This window comes from Peromyscus eremicus, chromosome 6 (assembly GCF_949786415.1).
Source record: "Peromyscus eremicus chromosome 6, PerEre_H2_v1, whole genome shotgun sequence".
NCBI classification, from domain to species: Eukaryota; Metazoa; Chordata; class Mammalia; order Rodentia; family Cricetidae; genus Peromyscus; species Peromyscus eremicus.
Window position 1 is genome coordinate 50,106,771 of NC_081421.1, and position 15,691 is coordinate 50,122,461.

At 36.8% G+C, this 15,691-nt stretch overlaps 1 protein-coding gene across 7 annotated transcripts in view; it reads right to left on the reverse strand.

The window, feature by feature from the left end:
• Nucleotides 1-15,691, reverse strand: part of Zbbx (zinc finger B-box domain containing) — a 96,659-nt gene that overhangs the window by 26,130 nt on the left and 54,838 nt on the right. For 5 of the 7 annotated variants that reach the window (XM_059265486.1, XM_059265485.1, XM_059265488.1 and 2 more), the window contains 6 exons: nt 13,384-13,519; nt 7,658-7,767; nt 7,205-7,305; nt 6,002-6,081; nt 4,768-4,907; nt 115-419 (listed from right to left, as the gene is read on the reverse strand). In XM_059265486.1, coding sequence (XP_059121469.1) covers nt 115-419; nt 4,768-4,907; nt 6,002-6,081; nt 7,205-7,305; nt 7,658-7,767; nt 13,384-13,519 — 872 coding nt within the window. The remainder of the gene's footprint in view (nt 1-114; nt 420-4,767; nt 4,908-6,001; nt 6,082-7,204; nt 7,306-7,657; nt 7,768-13,383; nt 13,520-15,691) is intronic. The other 2 variants (XM_059265487.1, XM_059265489.1) reach the window with 1 other exon arrangement.

A 15,691-nucleotide genomic window follows, 5' to 3' on the forward strand; every position in this document is an offset into this window, starting at 1 on the left:
AGCACATTTTAACTTCAGTAGAAAATAACATTTTAGTCTGTACTATATTAAAACATCATTTTCTCAAGAACATTGTTATACACTGACAATATAATAAATGTCGTAGTTACTTACCGGTGGTGACTTTGTAGTTTTTGAATCTTCCAAGTTTGGCCTCTCTTTCAGATTGCTGCATTCCAAGGATGTGCTAGTGTCTTGAGATGAATTCTCCTCAATGAACGATGTATCTAAATCTACAGTTGTCAAGGAACCCTTGCTCCAAAATGACGTACAGGAATCACCAGAATTTTGGTTGTTTCCTGGATCTATATTTTTTTCTGTTACATTGTGTTCAAAAGAACTGGTTTCTTCTATTTTTTTGAACTCACGAGAATAAATACCAGACTCCACAGTATTGCCAAAATCTGTCTTTGAAGATCCTGTTGTTGAAAACACATATTTAACAAGATATTAATACATTATAAATAAATTGATGAAATTGCTCACAAATCAAAAGTCCAGTGCTTAAGTTTTTAACCTATAAGTCTTATTTTATCAAAATGTATTTACATTTTTCCATATTTTACCTGTTTGGTCCAAATTATGCGAGAACATAGAGAAGGAAGTCAACTAGATTTAAAACAGCAGCAGTGAAGGGTAGAGAGAAAGTGTGGCAGAGACATTTGCTGTACTAAGGCACAAAATGAGCAAGACAGTGTTAGTCATCACCTCGCTATGTCTGTCCCAAGTATCCTCATTCAGATCACTGGTTTTCACTGGGATGAAGACCAGAATTATCACCACTCTGCTTTAAGACAGTCAGTGTATAGCTCAGCCTCCACCAATTAGACACTGAGGTGAAACTCTGAAAACAATGTTCGTTATTTTCTCCCATCAAATGTGTATGTGACTAATGTGAAGTCCATGTGGCAAAGCACTGGGCAAAATGTTCTGAGGATTCAAAATACTGGAAGACTTTTTCTACCAAGTTCCTTTCACTAGCAGGCATATCAACCATTATTTATATTGGATAGCGCTGAAACTGTCCAACTATTGCTTTCTTTCCAAAACACCTCTATTGCTTGATAGATTATGTAAAATACTGGGGACTTTGACTAAGATTTCTCTAGTGTATATTCTAGCTCATAGCCCCAAAGTGTTGCCTGCTCTTACCAAATATTTATATAACTTGGCAATTACATATAGTATTTGGAAATTCCCCTTAAAACTGCTATAATTAATAAAGTCATTAATATTATGAGAAGCAAAATAAATTTATTGATTGGATATTTGATTCTAAAAGAAAGTCAGCATTTTAGAGCCCTCTACCTATGATGGGACACCTCGTGCAGCCTTGAGACAGGAGGAAGGGCTTGGACTTGCCTCTAGTAGATAATGCCTCCCCATGGGAGGCCTTGCCTTCTTGTGTGTGGGGGGGGGGGGCTGGGTCTGGAGGGGGAGTCTGGGAGGTGTGAAGACAGAAGAGGGAAATCTTTGATTGGTGTGTAAAATGAATGAAAAAAATTTCTTAATAAAAAGAAAGAAAATATTATAACCCCCCCCAAATAAAAATAATATTAAAAAAGAAAAAGATGAAGAAAACAAAAAAAAAAGAAAGTCAGGAAGTCTATAATGATAGTGAAAGGTCAATAATAATGCTATGCTTGTCTCTTAGAAGGATCCAAATACAAAAGTATCTGATTTGTTAGAATAAAAGATAGCATTGTGCCTTGAAAAGTATACAGATAATTTGAATAATGTATTGCAAGACTGAAAAATACAACTGCTGAGAATATTTTCACCATACTCTGTAATAAATACTGTTGGGAGTACAGTAACAGAAGTCAGGCAATGAGAGAAAACATTTGAGAAAACATGCCTGACAAAGAGTATTATCTAAAATATACAAAGAACTGTTAAAATTCTATAATAGCAAAACAAACAACTGTAATGGGCAAAATGCGAACAAATATCTCATTAAAAATGACAGAGAAATGGAATGAGATCTACATGAACAGCCTGGACATGAGTGGGGGTAGTGAAGGGCGAGGGTCGAGGGAAAGAGAGCTTGGGTGAGTGGGAGATCCCAGCTGGATCAACAACAGAGAGGGAGAACAAGGAATAGGAGACCATGGTAAATGAAGACCACATGAGAATAGGAAGAAACAAAGTGCTAGAGAGGCCCACAGAAATCCACAAAGATACCCCCACAACAGACTGCTGACATTGGTCGAGAGACAGTCCGAACTGACCTACTCTGGTGATGAGATGGCCAAACACCCTAATTGTCGTGCTAGAAACCTCATCCAACTACTGAGGGATCTGGATGCAGAGATCCATGACTAGGCCCCAGGTGGATCTCTGGGAGTCCACTTAGCGAGAATGAGGAGGGTTTATATGAGCGAGAATTGTTGAGACCAAGGTCGGATAAAGCACAGAGACAAATTGCCAAACAAACGGAAACACATGAAATATGAATCAATGGCTGAGGGGTCACCAACTGGATCAGGCCCTCTGAGTGGGTGAGACAGTTGATTGGCCTGATCTGTTTGGGAGGCATCCAGGCAGTGGCACCGGGTCCTGTGCTCATTGCATGAGTCGGCTGTTTGAAACCTGGGGCCTATGCAGGGTCCCTTGGCTCGGCCTGGGAGGAGGGGACTGGACCTACCTGGACTGAGTCCACCAGGTTGATCTCAGTCTGTGGGGAAGGCTTTGCCCTGGAGGAGATTGGAATGGGGGGCGGGCTGGGGGGAAGGTGAGGGGGCGGGAGGGGGGAGAACAAGGGAATCTGTGGCTGATATGTAGAACTGAATTGTATGGCAAAATAAAAATTTAAAAAAAAGAAAAAAAGAAATAAAAAAAATGACAGAGAGAATACATTAGAGTGGGCTCCTGGTTTATACAAAGATCTGGTTTAAAATCCCAGCATCAAACACACACACACACACACACACACACACACACACACATACACACACACACTCATACAAAGACATATACAGATAGTAAATAAATATATCAAAAATATTAAATATATGATTTCACTAGGGAGCTGGAAGTTGAAACAATATTGCAATATCAAGGGATAATGAATAGTAGCACAAAAGGAATTTTCTTTTCCTGTGGAAATGCAAAACGTCTCAGTTACTTTCGTAGAAATGTTTTGGTTTAAACAGGAACTGCCATCCACAGGCTCATCATTTGGACACTTTTTCTCCAGATTGTTTGGAAGGTTATAAAACTTGTAGAAGGCAGAGCTTTGTGGGAGGAAGTACCTCACTAGGGGTGGGATTTGAAGTTTTATAGTCTGGCCTCACTTTTTGTTTTTCATCTCTACTTCCTGTATATAAATGAAATGTGAGGATTCTGCTTCCCTGACCACTGAGGATCCTGCTGCCATGCCTTCCTTGACACAATGGACTGTATACTTTCTGTAATTGTAATCTAAAATAAACCCTGAATGCCCAACCACCTTTGAGTCAAGGTATTTTATTACAATAACAGAAAGTTAACTCATACATGGGTTCTAGTAAAAAAAGCTATATTCATAATCGCCAAAACTTGGAAACCAAGAATATTCTTCCAAAAATAGTTAACTGGAAAACTGAATAAACTGAAGTTCATTCGTACTGGGGAATATTATTTAACACTAAAATAAAAGTGAACCTTTTGGTGTGGAGTGTTGATCGTGGGGAATGGTGTGTATGTGCAATTGAAAAGGAAATACTGGAGGGCTGTGTAATTTCTGCTCAACTTTGATGTAAACAAAAAGCATCTCTAAGCAATAAACATGTTTAAATGTCTTTGAAGTAATACACAGCTACTTATGTTCACAATTTTCTCCAACACAACTGAAAAGTGGCTCTGTATTAGTAACCATAACAACCATTTGTGCGTTCAAAGGGCTATGTTGCAATGTGTATATGTAGTTCATATGGGCCAAGCCAGTTGGAAAATGTTGGGACAGGTAGGACTGGCATGAGGCCACCAGTCTTCTTCCCCTTCGGCTGGCCAGTCAGGTTATTATCAAATTTAAATTGGTTATTTTAAATAATGCCCTTGGGTATCACTCAAATTCTTCAGACAAAACTTCCTGGTTTCCTGAAAAATCTTAGATTTATAAAATGCAGTATTTGAAAAGAAGCTTAAAAATCATTTAGTAACTAAATTGTACATTAGTAAAAGAAAGTCAGAAAAAGATGATGGCATTTAAGGTGACACAGATTGAGGGACAGATATAGAAATTGAATCTGATGACCAGGACAGGACACTTCAGTGTGTATCTGTAGATCTTCAATCATAGACCAGGAAAGCCCAAAATTTTCTATACAACATTCAGATTTACAAAGTTCAAAAGAACTATGAGGAATGATATCACAGAAATAAAAACTCAGTGATTTGTTGGGCATAGGACTTATGCCATATAAACTTCACATCATATGTGATTGTGGTGAGCTATTTAATTGTATGTAAAGGCAATGAAATACTGATCAGACTTTCATCACAAAGACTTCCCTTATGTAAACTTTAAAATGCTAAGTTAGCCCATAATAAATTTTATAGAGCCCCACATTTGCTTATAAATACAACACTGTTACCTATTGGTTAAAAAGATTATTTGCAAGAGAATTATATGTTCTCAACCAATTTTCTTCCAACTATCAATTTTTCTGGTTGTATAATGAACAGAATAATAAGCAAAATGTTCCTGAACAACTATATCTACTGGTCTTATTAAACTACCAACATTCATTATTAAAATATATTAAGTAAAATGTAGAACATCACCTTTGAAGTCATCCTTATGGTATGCAGAATTCGTTCTCAAACAAAAACTTAAGAGGTCTTTTGTTCCCTTGTTGAAAACAAGGTGCTGATGGATGTCATTTTCACGTGGAAAGCAATTCCAATAATCAGGAAATGTAGAACTTCATGTTTAGGGACAAGCACAAAGAACAAGTTGAAAGGAATAGTCTCTGAAAGTTCTTATTAATTGCATAAGATTATAATTTAAAGCCCAGTGGTGGTTGCACATGCCTTTAGTCCTAGCACTTGGGAGGCAGAGCCAGGAGGATCTCTATGAGTTCGAGGCCAGCCTGGTCTACAGAGCGAGATCCAGGACAGGCACTAAAACAACTCAGAGAAACCCTGTCTCAAAAAAAAAAAAAAACCCCACCGGGCGGTGGTGGCACACGCCTTTAATCCCAGCACTCGGGAGGCAGAGCCAGGCGGATCTCTGTGAGTTCGAGGCCAGCCTGGGCTACCAAGAGAGTTCCAGGAAAAGGCGCAAAGCTACACAGAGAAACCCTGTCTCAAAAAACCAAAAAAAAAAAAAAAAAATTATAATATTGGTTTTAAATTTAAACATAGTCTACACAATATAAGCTAAATTGTATTATGTATAAAATATATGACATAATTAACTGCAACTATATTGCAAAATTTTAATAGAAATTTCCTACTTAACAATATGTTGATATGTTTGATTTCTGACATCTTTCAAGAACATTGAAATTTGATAGAATTATAATCTCAGTGTGTCATGAACATATCTGTGCCCTCTTCAGTGGTGAAAGTTAAAAGCAGTATGTACTTTCAGAAAAAGTACAATCAAATAGGATCTTTAGAGAAAAGAAGGTTGATATAAACTCTATGTGACTTGGAAAACTACTTTAAATGATGACAATCACTAAATTCATAAGAATATATAAAGTAATACAAATATTAGACAAAATTACAACTTTATTTTATAAAAGTAAAAAATAATGTGTAAAAATTCCTGCATGACTTAAGTAAATTTAACATTAAAAACCACTTAAGCACCATGAATTTCCCAGTGAGAGAGATGGATGATATTTTCGTGGCTGTATTTTAATTGTTGTTATCACTTTTTGTTATACTATAGATCAGATCAACCCTATGGCCTCATGCATGCTAGGCAAACACCCTACCACTCTACTATGGCCCTGCACTTTGTAATTGGTGTTTACAGAGTAACCAAAATGAATGAGGAAAATCTTACCTTAACTGACTCTCTGCATCAGCTAATTCAACTCTGTAAGGCACAGCATTCTCTGGTTCTTCACATTCTGCTTCATGAGTCTTATTAAATATATGTTACATAATATTAGTATCCTCAATAAGTTCACTAGTCAATTAATTGTGGGTGATATTTATATCTTCCTGCAGATGACTTTGTAGTTTGTTATATCATACATGTTCCACACAAAACAAATTCAACTGTTCTTCCTTGAGGGTACTAAACGTTTTATTCAATTTTTACAATTGTCATTGTCTGGGGCCAATAATAGCAACTTAGGTAACAACTGCCAATCCCAGTAGATTAGTGACTACCACTTTTCCAGCTTCCTTACTGTCATATCTCCAGCTTATTCAAAGAATCAAAATTGTAACGAATGGTGTGTGTGTGTGTGTGTGTGTGTGTGTGTGTGTGTGTGTGTGTGAAGGTGTATGTATGTATGTGTATTAGACTAATATCTCCCACTTATTTAGAGAATAAACAAAGCATTAATAGACGAAAGAAAAGCTGCAGCAGCTATCAACCCAGTGGTCATAGAAGAAAAAAGAGGTAGGCTCTACATTCTTATGGATTTCTGAAATAGCCATCCAAAGAGTCAGAATGTTTTGGGAAAAGTGGTAATTCAACTATTAGGTAACTAAGAAGTCAAAATGCAGGGACTTGATCACATCTGAGTCATTTGGATTGAACTCTGTTTGGCTGTCTCTGGTTCCATTGTAACTTCCAGCGATGTGGTGACATTATTATAAAAAAAACTTCCTTAAATCATAAACAGCATGTTTTCCTTTAAAGGGAAATGATATTAATGATATTCTAGAAACCACATTTATACCTAAGTATATTTAAATAAGATTCTGTGTAATGAAACTGACCTTTTTGTAAAGCCTGAGAAAATTAAGAACTAAAGAGACACCAAAACTGTACTCCATTAGCTAACACAGCAGAAGATTTTCTGACACCCCATGATGCTTGCTTCCAAAAAAGTGGCAAAGTTTAGTTAGCATATGCATCTGCTCTCTACAATAAAACTTATAGTTTTATATTTATCAACAACCTGAAATCCAAATATAAAATTCTGCTTAATTGCTTATGAATTTTGAACAAAATCTTACTGATAATAATAATAATAAATCACTATTGTACATATTCTATGTTAAAGATTTTGAGTGACCATTATATACTTACACTATCCAGTTCTACTATTGTTAGAGATGGCGGAGGCCTCTCTATATTCACTTTTTCTACTGGCATAAAAAGAGGTGGATATTGTACTTTGATCTCCTCAACTAGGAAGTAAAATTAGAAAACAATATTAGCAAAGAACATACCTCATAATTTGCTATCTAGAAATAATACTGTCAACAATAAAACAACAGTCTTTCATGACTTTCAACACAAAGATGGAAACACTACCAATTCATTCAGTTCAGGCAAAACACACATTTTCTTGCATGTATCTTTTAAATGAAGCTAGTTAGTTAAGTTACAGCAAGGTACTATAATAAATAAAGAGAGATGGATTTTCATACTCAAGATCAGAATGATACATGGACAAAAGCTAAAAACATCTGTTAATAACTGCTTATTTATACAATTTTAAAAATAAGTGTTAAAAGATCTAGTTGAAGTTCAACTGACCGTCACTATCAGCACCATTTTCTTCCGGGGAGCTCTGTTCCTCCATAGTAGCTTCACGGGGATGTGGAAATGTATTTGGTAGTATGTTCCTAAGTTGCTCCTGTGGAGTTCTGCAAACCAACAAAGATGTAATTAAAAGAGAAAAACATCAATGCAACTTCCCCAGACTAGATATTTACTTGTCAAGTGAGAATTCAAAATTAATGATGAAATTTTGAACATAGCATTAATTCACAGATTATTATGATTAACAAAATTCAAATTTAATGAAAGTTTTTAAATCAATTCCACATTACCCAAGGAGTTTTTCAATTGCATACTGTGTTTTGTTTAAGATGAAGATCAAAGGTCACCATACAAGTCAATATTCACTCAGTCCAAAAAACATGCCATGCTGTTGACAAAGCTAATTTGCAAGTGTATGTTTTATCTCACACGTGGCACTATGTTAATGAATTCTGAGGCATCCTGGGGGCATTTATCTAAACTTTCAGCACACCAGGAGAGTGGTAAAATGGGGTCCCATTGTAAGAATGTGAGATGTAATGTCTATGGCATCTATTACCTAATTAACATCTAAGATGGTTGCAGCCTACTTCAAAGGGAAACATGAAACTTGAGAATTCTCAGAGTTCAAAAGTGTGTATTTAATTCTAAAGAATGTTCAGAGATTTGTGAGGAAAAAGTTCATTTTTGAGTCAAATATAAATAGCTAATCACTCTCACAGATCATGCAAGCTCACACGTTTGCCATGTAAAAGACAAGGCTGGCTTATGGATATTGTTAATGTCAACACAAAGTTATAATTTGCCCATTTTTGTTCTAACTACTTTTGGTACATTCAATGCTATTAAGTATTTGATTAAATAATCTTTACTATGATGCTCATTTTTAAAGATGAAATTGAGTGGGGAAAGTGGAGAACTTACTTGTTCTAAGTCACTTAGGCAGAGAACATAGCAAGAGCAGGAATCTGAGGACCTTGCCTTCTCAAGCACACATTCCTAGCCATGCTCTCATTTTGCAGTACCTAGTTTCCTACTTGTAAATATACCAGCTGTATTTTCTAATATATTGTACAAATCACATAACTACAAAATATTTGTATTACTGAGCTTTACATTAAAAAAAAAAATTCTTTTAGAGAATCCTCCCACCCAGAGTTTAACTAAGTGATTTATATTTGCAGATGATAGTATACATAAGCAACCTCAAAAATTCTACAGGGAACTCCTACATCTGATAAATATGTTTAGTGAAGTAGCTGGAAACAAGATTAACTAAACAAATAAAATCAGTAGCCCTCTTATATAAAAATGATAAATGGACTAAGAAAGAAATCAAGGAAACAACATCCGTCATATTAGCCACAAATAGTTTAAATTGTATTGAGGTAACTTGATTTTTGACAAAGAAGCCAAAATTATACAATAGAAAAAAGAAAGCATCTTCAAAAAATGGTGTTATAATAGCTAATAACTGGATGCCAGCCTATAGAAGAATACAAATAGATCCACATTTATCACTCTGCACAGAACTCAAGTCCAACTGGATCAAAGACCTCAACATAAATCTAGCTATAGTGAACCTGATAGAAGACAAATTGGGAAATAGCCTTGAACACATTGGCACAGAAGACAACTTCCTGAACAGAACAATAGTAGCACAGACACTGTGTACCCTTCCCAGGAAGATCTCCTGAGTGGACTGGAAGTGGGTGGGGACGGGAACATGAAGGATCAGGTTGGGGATAGACTAAGGGGGAGAGTGTTGAAAGAGATGCCTGGAAAATGAATGGGCGTTTCACAGTCAGGGAGAAACCTGATAAAAGGGAAACTCCCAGGAATCTACAAGGATTCCCAGCTAATATTCCTAGCAATGGTGGATACATAACCTGAACTAGCCATGTCCTGATTGGGACACAAACTCAGCTACATAACCTTAGATCTATAGTCTGTCCTGCTTATGGGATGTGCTAGGGTAAGGATGGCACAGAGATTATGGGAGTGCCCAACCAATGACTGGTCGAGCCTCAGGCCCATGGCCATAAGAGTGAGCCCACCCCTGACAATGCCTAGGGTTCCAGTATCCAGAGGCTGGATAGACCAGAGACCTAGGGTAGAACCAAACATGGTTAGAAAAAAGTGTCAATGTAATGTCCCTAGGGTAGAACTAAACATTACTGGCAAAAAAGAAAAATGTCAATGTAATGATGCCTAATGACATTCTGCTATATTCATAGATTGGTTATTACCCTAGTTGTCATCAGAGAGGCTTCATCTAGTAACTTATGGAAACAGATGCAGAGACTCACAGCCAAACATTAGGCTCAGGGAATCCTGCTGAAGAAAGGATTGTACGAGCCAGAGGGGTCAAGGACATCATAAGAAACCTACAAAATCAACTAACCTGGGCCATAGGAGCTCATAGAGACTGAACCCACAACCATGGAGCCTTCATAGGACTTGATCTCAGAGTATCCTACTGAAGAGGGGGAGGAAGGATTATATGAGCCAGAGAGGCCAAGAAAATATATATAAAAAAAAAAAAAACCCAAAAAACAAAAAACAAAAACAAAAAAAAAACAACCCACAGACACAACTAACTGGGCTTATAGAAATTTGCAGAGTTTGAACCAACAGCCAAGGAGCACATATAGAACTAACCTAGGCTCTCTGCATATATGTGATAGTTTAGTAGCTTGGTCTTCTTGTGGGACTCCTAACAGTGGGAGCAGGGGTTGTTCCCTATCGCTTTGGCTGGCTCTTAGGAACCTATTCCTCATACTGGGTTGACTTGCCCAGCCTTAATACAAGGGGAGGTGCTTAGTCCTACTTCAACTTGATGATGCCAAGCTTTGCTAATATCCATGGGAGGACTGCCCCTTTCTGAACAGAAAAGTGGATTTGAGGGGTGGGGGAGGGAAGATGGGAGGTGGGGAAGAGAATAGGAACAGAAGGGGGAGGGGAAACCGCAATCAGGGTGTAAATTAAATAAATATTTTTAATTAATAAAAAGAATATTAAATAAAAGATCAAAGGGAAACTGGCATTTCATCACCAGAAACTGTTTCATAACTTGATATTCCTCTATTGTGCTAATAACTCCCTCTCCATACACATAAGTACAAATAAACTGTTATCCAAGTACTTCGTGAAACAGACTAACTGTGTTTTCATCTTCATTTTATAATTAAAGACTTACAGAATCCAGATAGCAAGGTTAAAGTGTAGGGGCACTACAGATTAGTTATTCTAAATTCATAATTAATATACTTGAGAAAATTTATGCCAACAAAATTTAAGTGCTTTGCCCATGAATAAGCAACTAGTTAACCATACACTAAGTCTTGACTTCTGCTATTCCAACCCTGGCACCTCCCACAGAAACATGTCACATAAATAAAGGTGAAAACACCTTTAATAAAAGTAGTCACCTCTTCATCTTCTCTTCTATAAAATGTAGCAAATTTTTATTGAAATGGTTTTGTTCATGCCTGTGTGTGTAATTGTGTGTTTTCTATAAATAAGTATATGCTTCTGTTTGCTCATGTGTGTTGGAGTGTGAGAAGGCCAGCCATTCATTGGTGTCATTTTTCAACTGCCCTCATTTTGTTGTACATAGTCTCTCACTGGCCTTGACCTTGCCTCATCTTGACCTTGCACAGTAGAGGCTAGCCTGTGTAGCCAATGAATTCCGAAGATCTGCTTGTCTCTGCCTCCATGGCACTAGGATTACTAAAATTTTCTATTATGCACAGCATTTTTTTCTGTGGGTTCTACAGATTAAATTTAGGTTCTCATGTTTATAGCACAGACACTTCACAGATTTATTTATCTATCCCTCATACTCAGTATTATTAATATAAATCCATTTAAATAAAAAATAAATCTGTCCAAGTTCTTATAGTTGAGTTCCTAGCCCTAGGAAAGTTCCCACTGCTATTATTGTATTTAGCTATTTTCTAAACATAGATCTCTTTTTATTCATAGATTAATTCAGCCTTCATTCTTTATCAGAAAAGCTCCTTTGTGCAGAGAGCAACAGTTAAAAAAAAGAGTTAAAAAAGACTCAGCAATGGCCGAAGTGTTCAGCCGTAAGTGGGACGTCTACCATATGCTCCCTCCTCCCAAGGCTAAGAGAACGACATGGAAGAGAAGACAGAATTTAGGGGAAACTGGGAAGAAATAATGTATTTTAAGGGTGACAGGGCCATTATATATATAAATACAGGGTAGCTGTGTTTGCTTACATAAGACTTATATAAGATCAAACTAGTAAACATGCCAGTTGGGAAAGAAGATGGCATGGGAAAGGGGCATAGGAACCCTACCCTACCTGATCAACTATTGAAAGTTGATAGCTGCTAGGGGAGGAGGAGGAGTTGGTTTTCTTTAGGGATGTGGTCCCTGGTAGTCTGACCTTGCTCCTGCAGATGCCCTGCCACCCCAGCCAACACACACATTCATTGGGTCAGCACTACTTAAACAGAAAAGAAGAAAAATAACACCTTTCCTTGAAGAACTCACTTTTTAAATGCAAAAGAACTAGGAAATCATCAATGGAACAGCAAAGTGGAATCATGACTAGGCTTAGAAAGTAGTTGGAGACAGAATACTACTCACAAGAAACATGTTTGAGAACGTGCCAAAGGTGAAATGGGCTACCTCACAAAACAGATTTTTCCCCCCTGTGATGAAGCACACGCGTTGTGTTCGCTTCTCACCTGCATTCTAGAGAGTTTCTCCAGCATTTTGTCCTTCAAAATGTGAATCAAGGCCACCATCGTAGCACCCATGTCACTCAGGAGGCATCGGAACTGTGGAAACTCTGTACTTAGCATCAGACCTACTAAAGAATGTTTTCCCCAGCCCTTAGAAAACTGGAAGGAACAGTGAAGTGTGGGCATCTCTACTGTGTAACAAATTGAGCTTATACCATGCCATGCCAGAGACTCTCTGGGCCTATATGTTGTTAAAATCCCAATGATGATAACATCTACTTGTCTATAATGTTGATTTCATATTGCAAGTTTGATTTTTTTAAACAAATTAAAGAACCATGTATTTGACCATAGGTCTTTGAATGAAATAAACTGATTAGAATAAATAAAAATATAAAATTAAAGATCAAATTTACTTTAAATTAATTTAAAAGGTCTGTTTTAATTTAATAGATTTATAAAATAAAGCCTCAAATATCTATGCTAAAACACAGCAAAGTCTCTTTCTTTTTTGATGGGAGTTGGTTTTGGTTTTTTAGATAGGATTTCCTTGTGTAGCCCTGGATATTCTGGAACTCACTCTGTAGACCAGGCTGACATCAAACTCACAGAGATCTGCCTGCCTCTGCCTCCTAAGCGCTGCGATTAAAGGTGTGCACCACCACCGCCCTGAGCCAGGAAGTCTTTTTAAAGTAAATTTTTATTTATTGCATGCTTTTGTTATTATTCTTAAGTCCTATACTTTTATTTGTGACTTTCTCCAGATATATATCTTTTTATATTTCAAGATTAAAAATAACATATATGTGTTTATATATAAATATAAGTAATTAAAATTGTTGCTAATATAGTCAAAGCTTCATAGGAACTAAAATAGCTTTAAAATTAGCTATACAAATAAGAAATGTACATACAAAATTACTTCATAAAGCCATGCCACCCAAACAAGAAACACAACTTGTACTTCTTAACAAAGAATAATATTAAAATTCTACTACATACCTTCTGTGTTTTTTAAGCCATAATTTTTCCATGTAGGACAGACTGTCTTCTGTAAATTCAATATTTATTGGTTCTGTCCAAATTTTCAAATTAGTTTGTACTTCACATTCTTCCACTGAGTCTATAAAAATAAACACTGCACATAATTAATGTAGCCATGCCTATGAATTATCATATCTTTTCTTTAGATAGCCAATTGTTTGTGGAGATCAGTTCTCTGGTACCTGTCCCTAAAATTATATTTGTTATTACTATGTTATGAACAATGATAGTAATATAATATCAAGTATAAGATGTAAATAATGCTAAAGGGTCTCTAAAACATTGGAATAAGTGATTCTGTGGACAATATCTTCAGAATCTCTTGAAACAAAGGGATCTTATAAGTCTAAAGCTTTTTAAAAGCAACATTTTCTTAAATAAAGAAGGTAAATACAGTCACTGTACACTCCATACGCACAGCAGACACATGTACAAACTAAGGTGTATATTACAGCCACTTCTCATAGTATTTACACATTATGGGTAATAGAAAATAAATAATTCATAATGAATTATATCTTATTCAGAGTGAAGAGAATATTGATACCCACAAACTTTTGCCTTTGAAGTCATGTGCACCCAAATGCAATGCTATTATTTCTGAAGTACCACAAACTACAAAATTACTCAGAGCTATTTGAAAGTGATGAAGCTTCTGAGGGAAGGGAGCCAATAATTCTGGGATTGTCAGCCTTTCCGACCTCTAGATACAGCCTCCCTCTTTAGCTTGCAACATCCTCCAGGATAAAATGCTAGAAAAAAAAATAAGAAAAGGAAGTGGTAAAGATTAAAAACAAAATTTTTAGGGATTCTAACACTTATCTGGTCCTAACCTCATAGTGCAGACTCTAGCGGTTAGCATCCAGGAACAGGCAAATGACAGCAGCTGAACAAACCAAAAGAATAGAGTTACTCAACTTCTATCCTCCCAAGAGTATTGTAGTATTGAGGAAAGAAGAAATCTTGACAGTAACAACTAGAATCTAATAAATGAAAGAAGCAAGAGAATAAAGAATTAAGAATCTGAATTGTGAATATGAACATATGATGGAATGGGCAGGAGAGGGGTGTATGTGTGTGTGTGTGTGTGTGTGTGTGTGTGTGTGTGTGTGTGTGCTGTGTGTGTGCATGTACACATGCACATAAAGAATTGGGGGTGCTACAGCAAATACCCTGTGGCTCACTTTTCTCCACTCACCTGTGGCCCAATCTCAGGAAATAAAGACGAGTCCTGGCCTGGTTTATCAGTTAAGAGGTCAAGTACAAGGGCAGGAAGCACCACCTCCCTAGGGCTCTACAGCCCAAGATTATAGGCGGAGCAAATACCACTACTTCTCAGTGCCTTTGATAACCATGGCTAATAACAAACACATGATTGCTGGAAGAAGAATCTTTAGCTAAGTGTGCATTCAGCAAGGTACCTCATTTAAAATCATGCACGCTAGTCAATTCAAAAACATCCAGCAGAATTATGAGGTGTGGCTTCCTCAAAGCAAGGCCTCGTGAGTTGTCACTTGGGCTTTGCTTGCCTTGTTTCTGGTTCAGTAGCCTCCTTTTCTAGGAATTTGTCTAACATCCACCTCATTGAGATCATGGGCATTTTCTTTACTCCACAGCACAAAAGTCTTAAAGTAAATGGATGCCTGAAGCATTTGAGGATCACTCAGGAGAACAGAGGCGAGGAAGCCAAACAAGCCAATGGGAACATCTCATCAAGAGACGTCAGAGAGAAAAGGGCATGGGCTCACATAAAAGCCCAGGGTTGACAAAAGCACCTAAAGGAGTCCGTGGATGACTAGAATGAGTTAAGGTAGAAATCAGTGACCAAAAGAGCTGGAGAACCTGGAAATTCAAAGCAAACTGACACATTAAATGGCCACTAAACACAAGGATATTTAATGTAATTTGTAATAAAAGGTATACATTTTAAGCATAATATTTATCTCTTTTTTTAAGCAAAATTGTAAGTATCTGAAAATATTAAGTGTTGGTGATAAGGGGAACAACAAAAACTCTTACACACTTCAGATGGCATGCAAATTGTTGAAAGTACTTTCCTGACTAGTTTGGATTTATCTAGTTTAGTGGAGGACATACATTCCTAATAACACAGCTGTTCTACTCTCAAGTATTGGCATCCCTGGAAATATGTGAAGGTTGAACTGCAAGACCTGTACAAGAAAATGTATAGTAGTATTGTTCAGCATGGTCAATATGAGAAATGCCCCAAACAATGATTAACATTTCAATTGAGAAATGGTGGCAT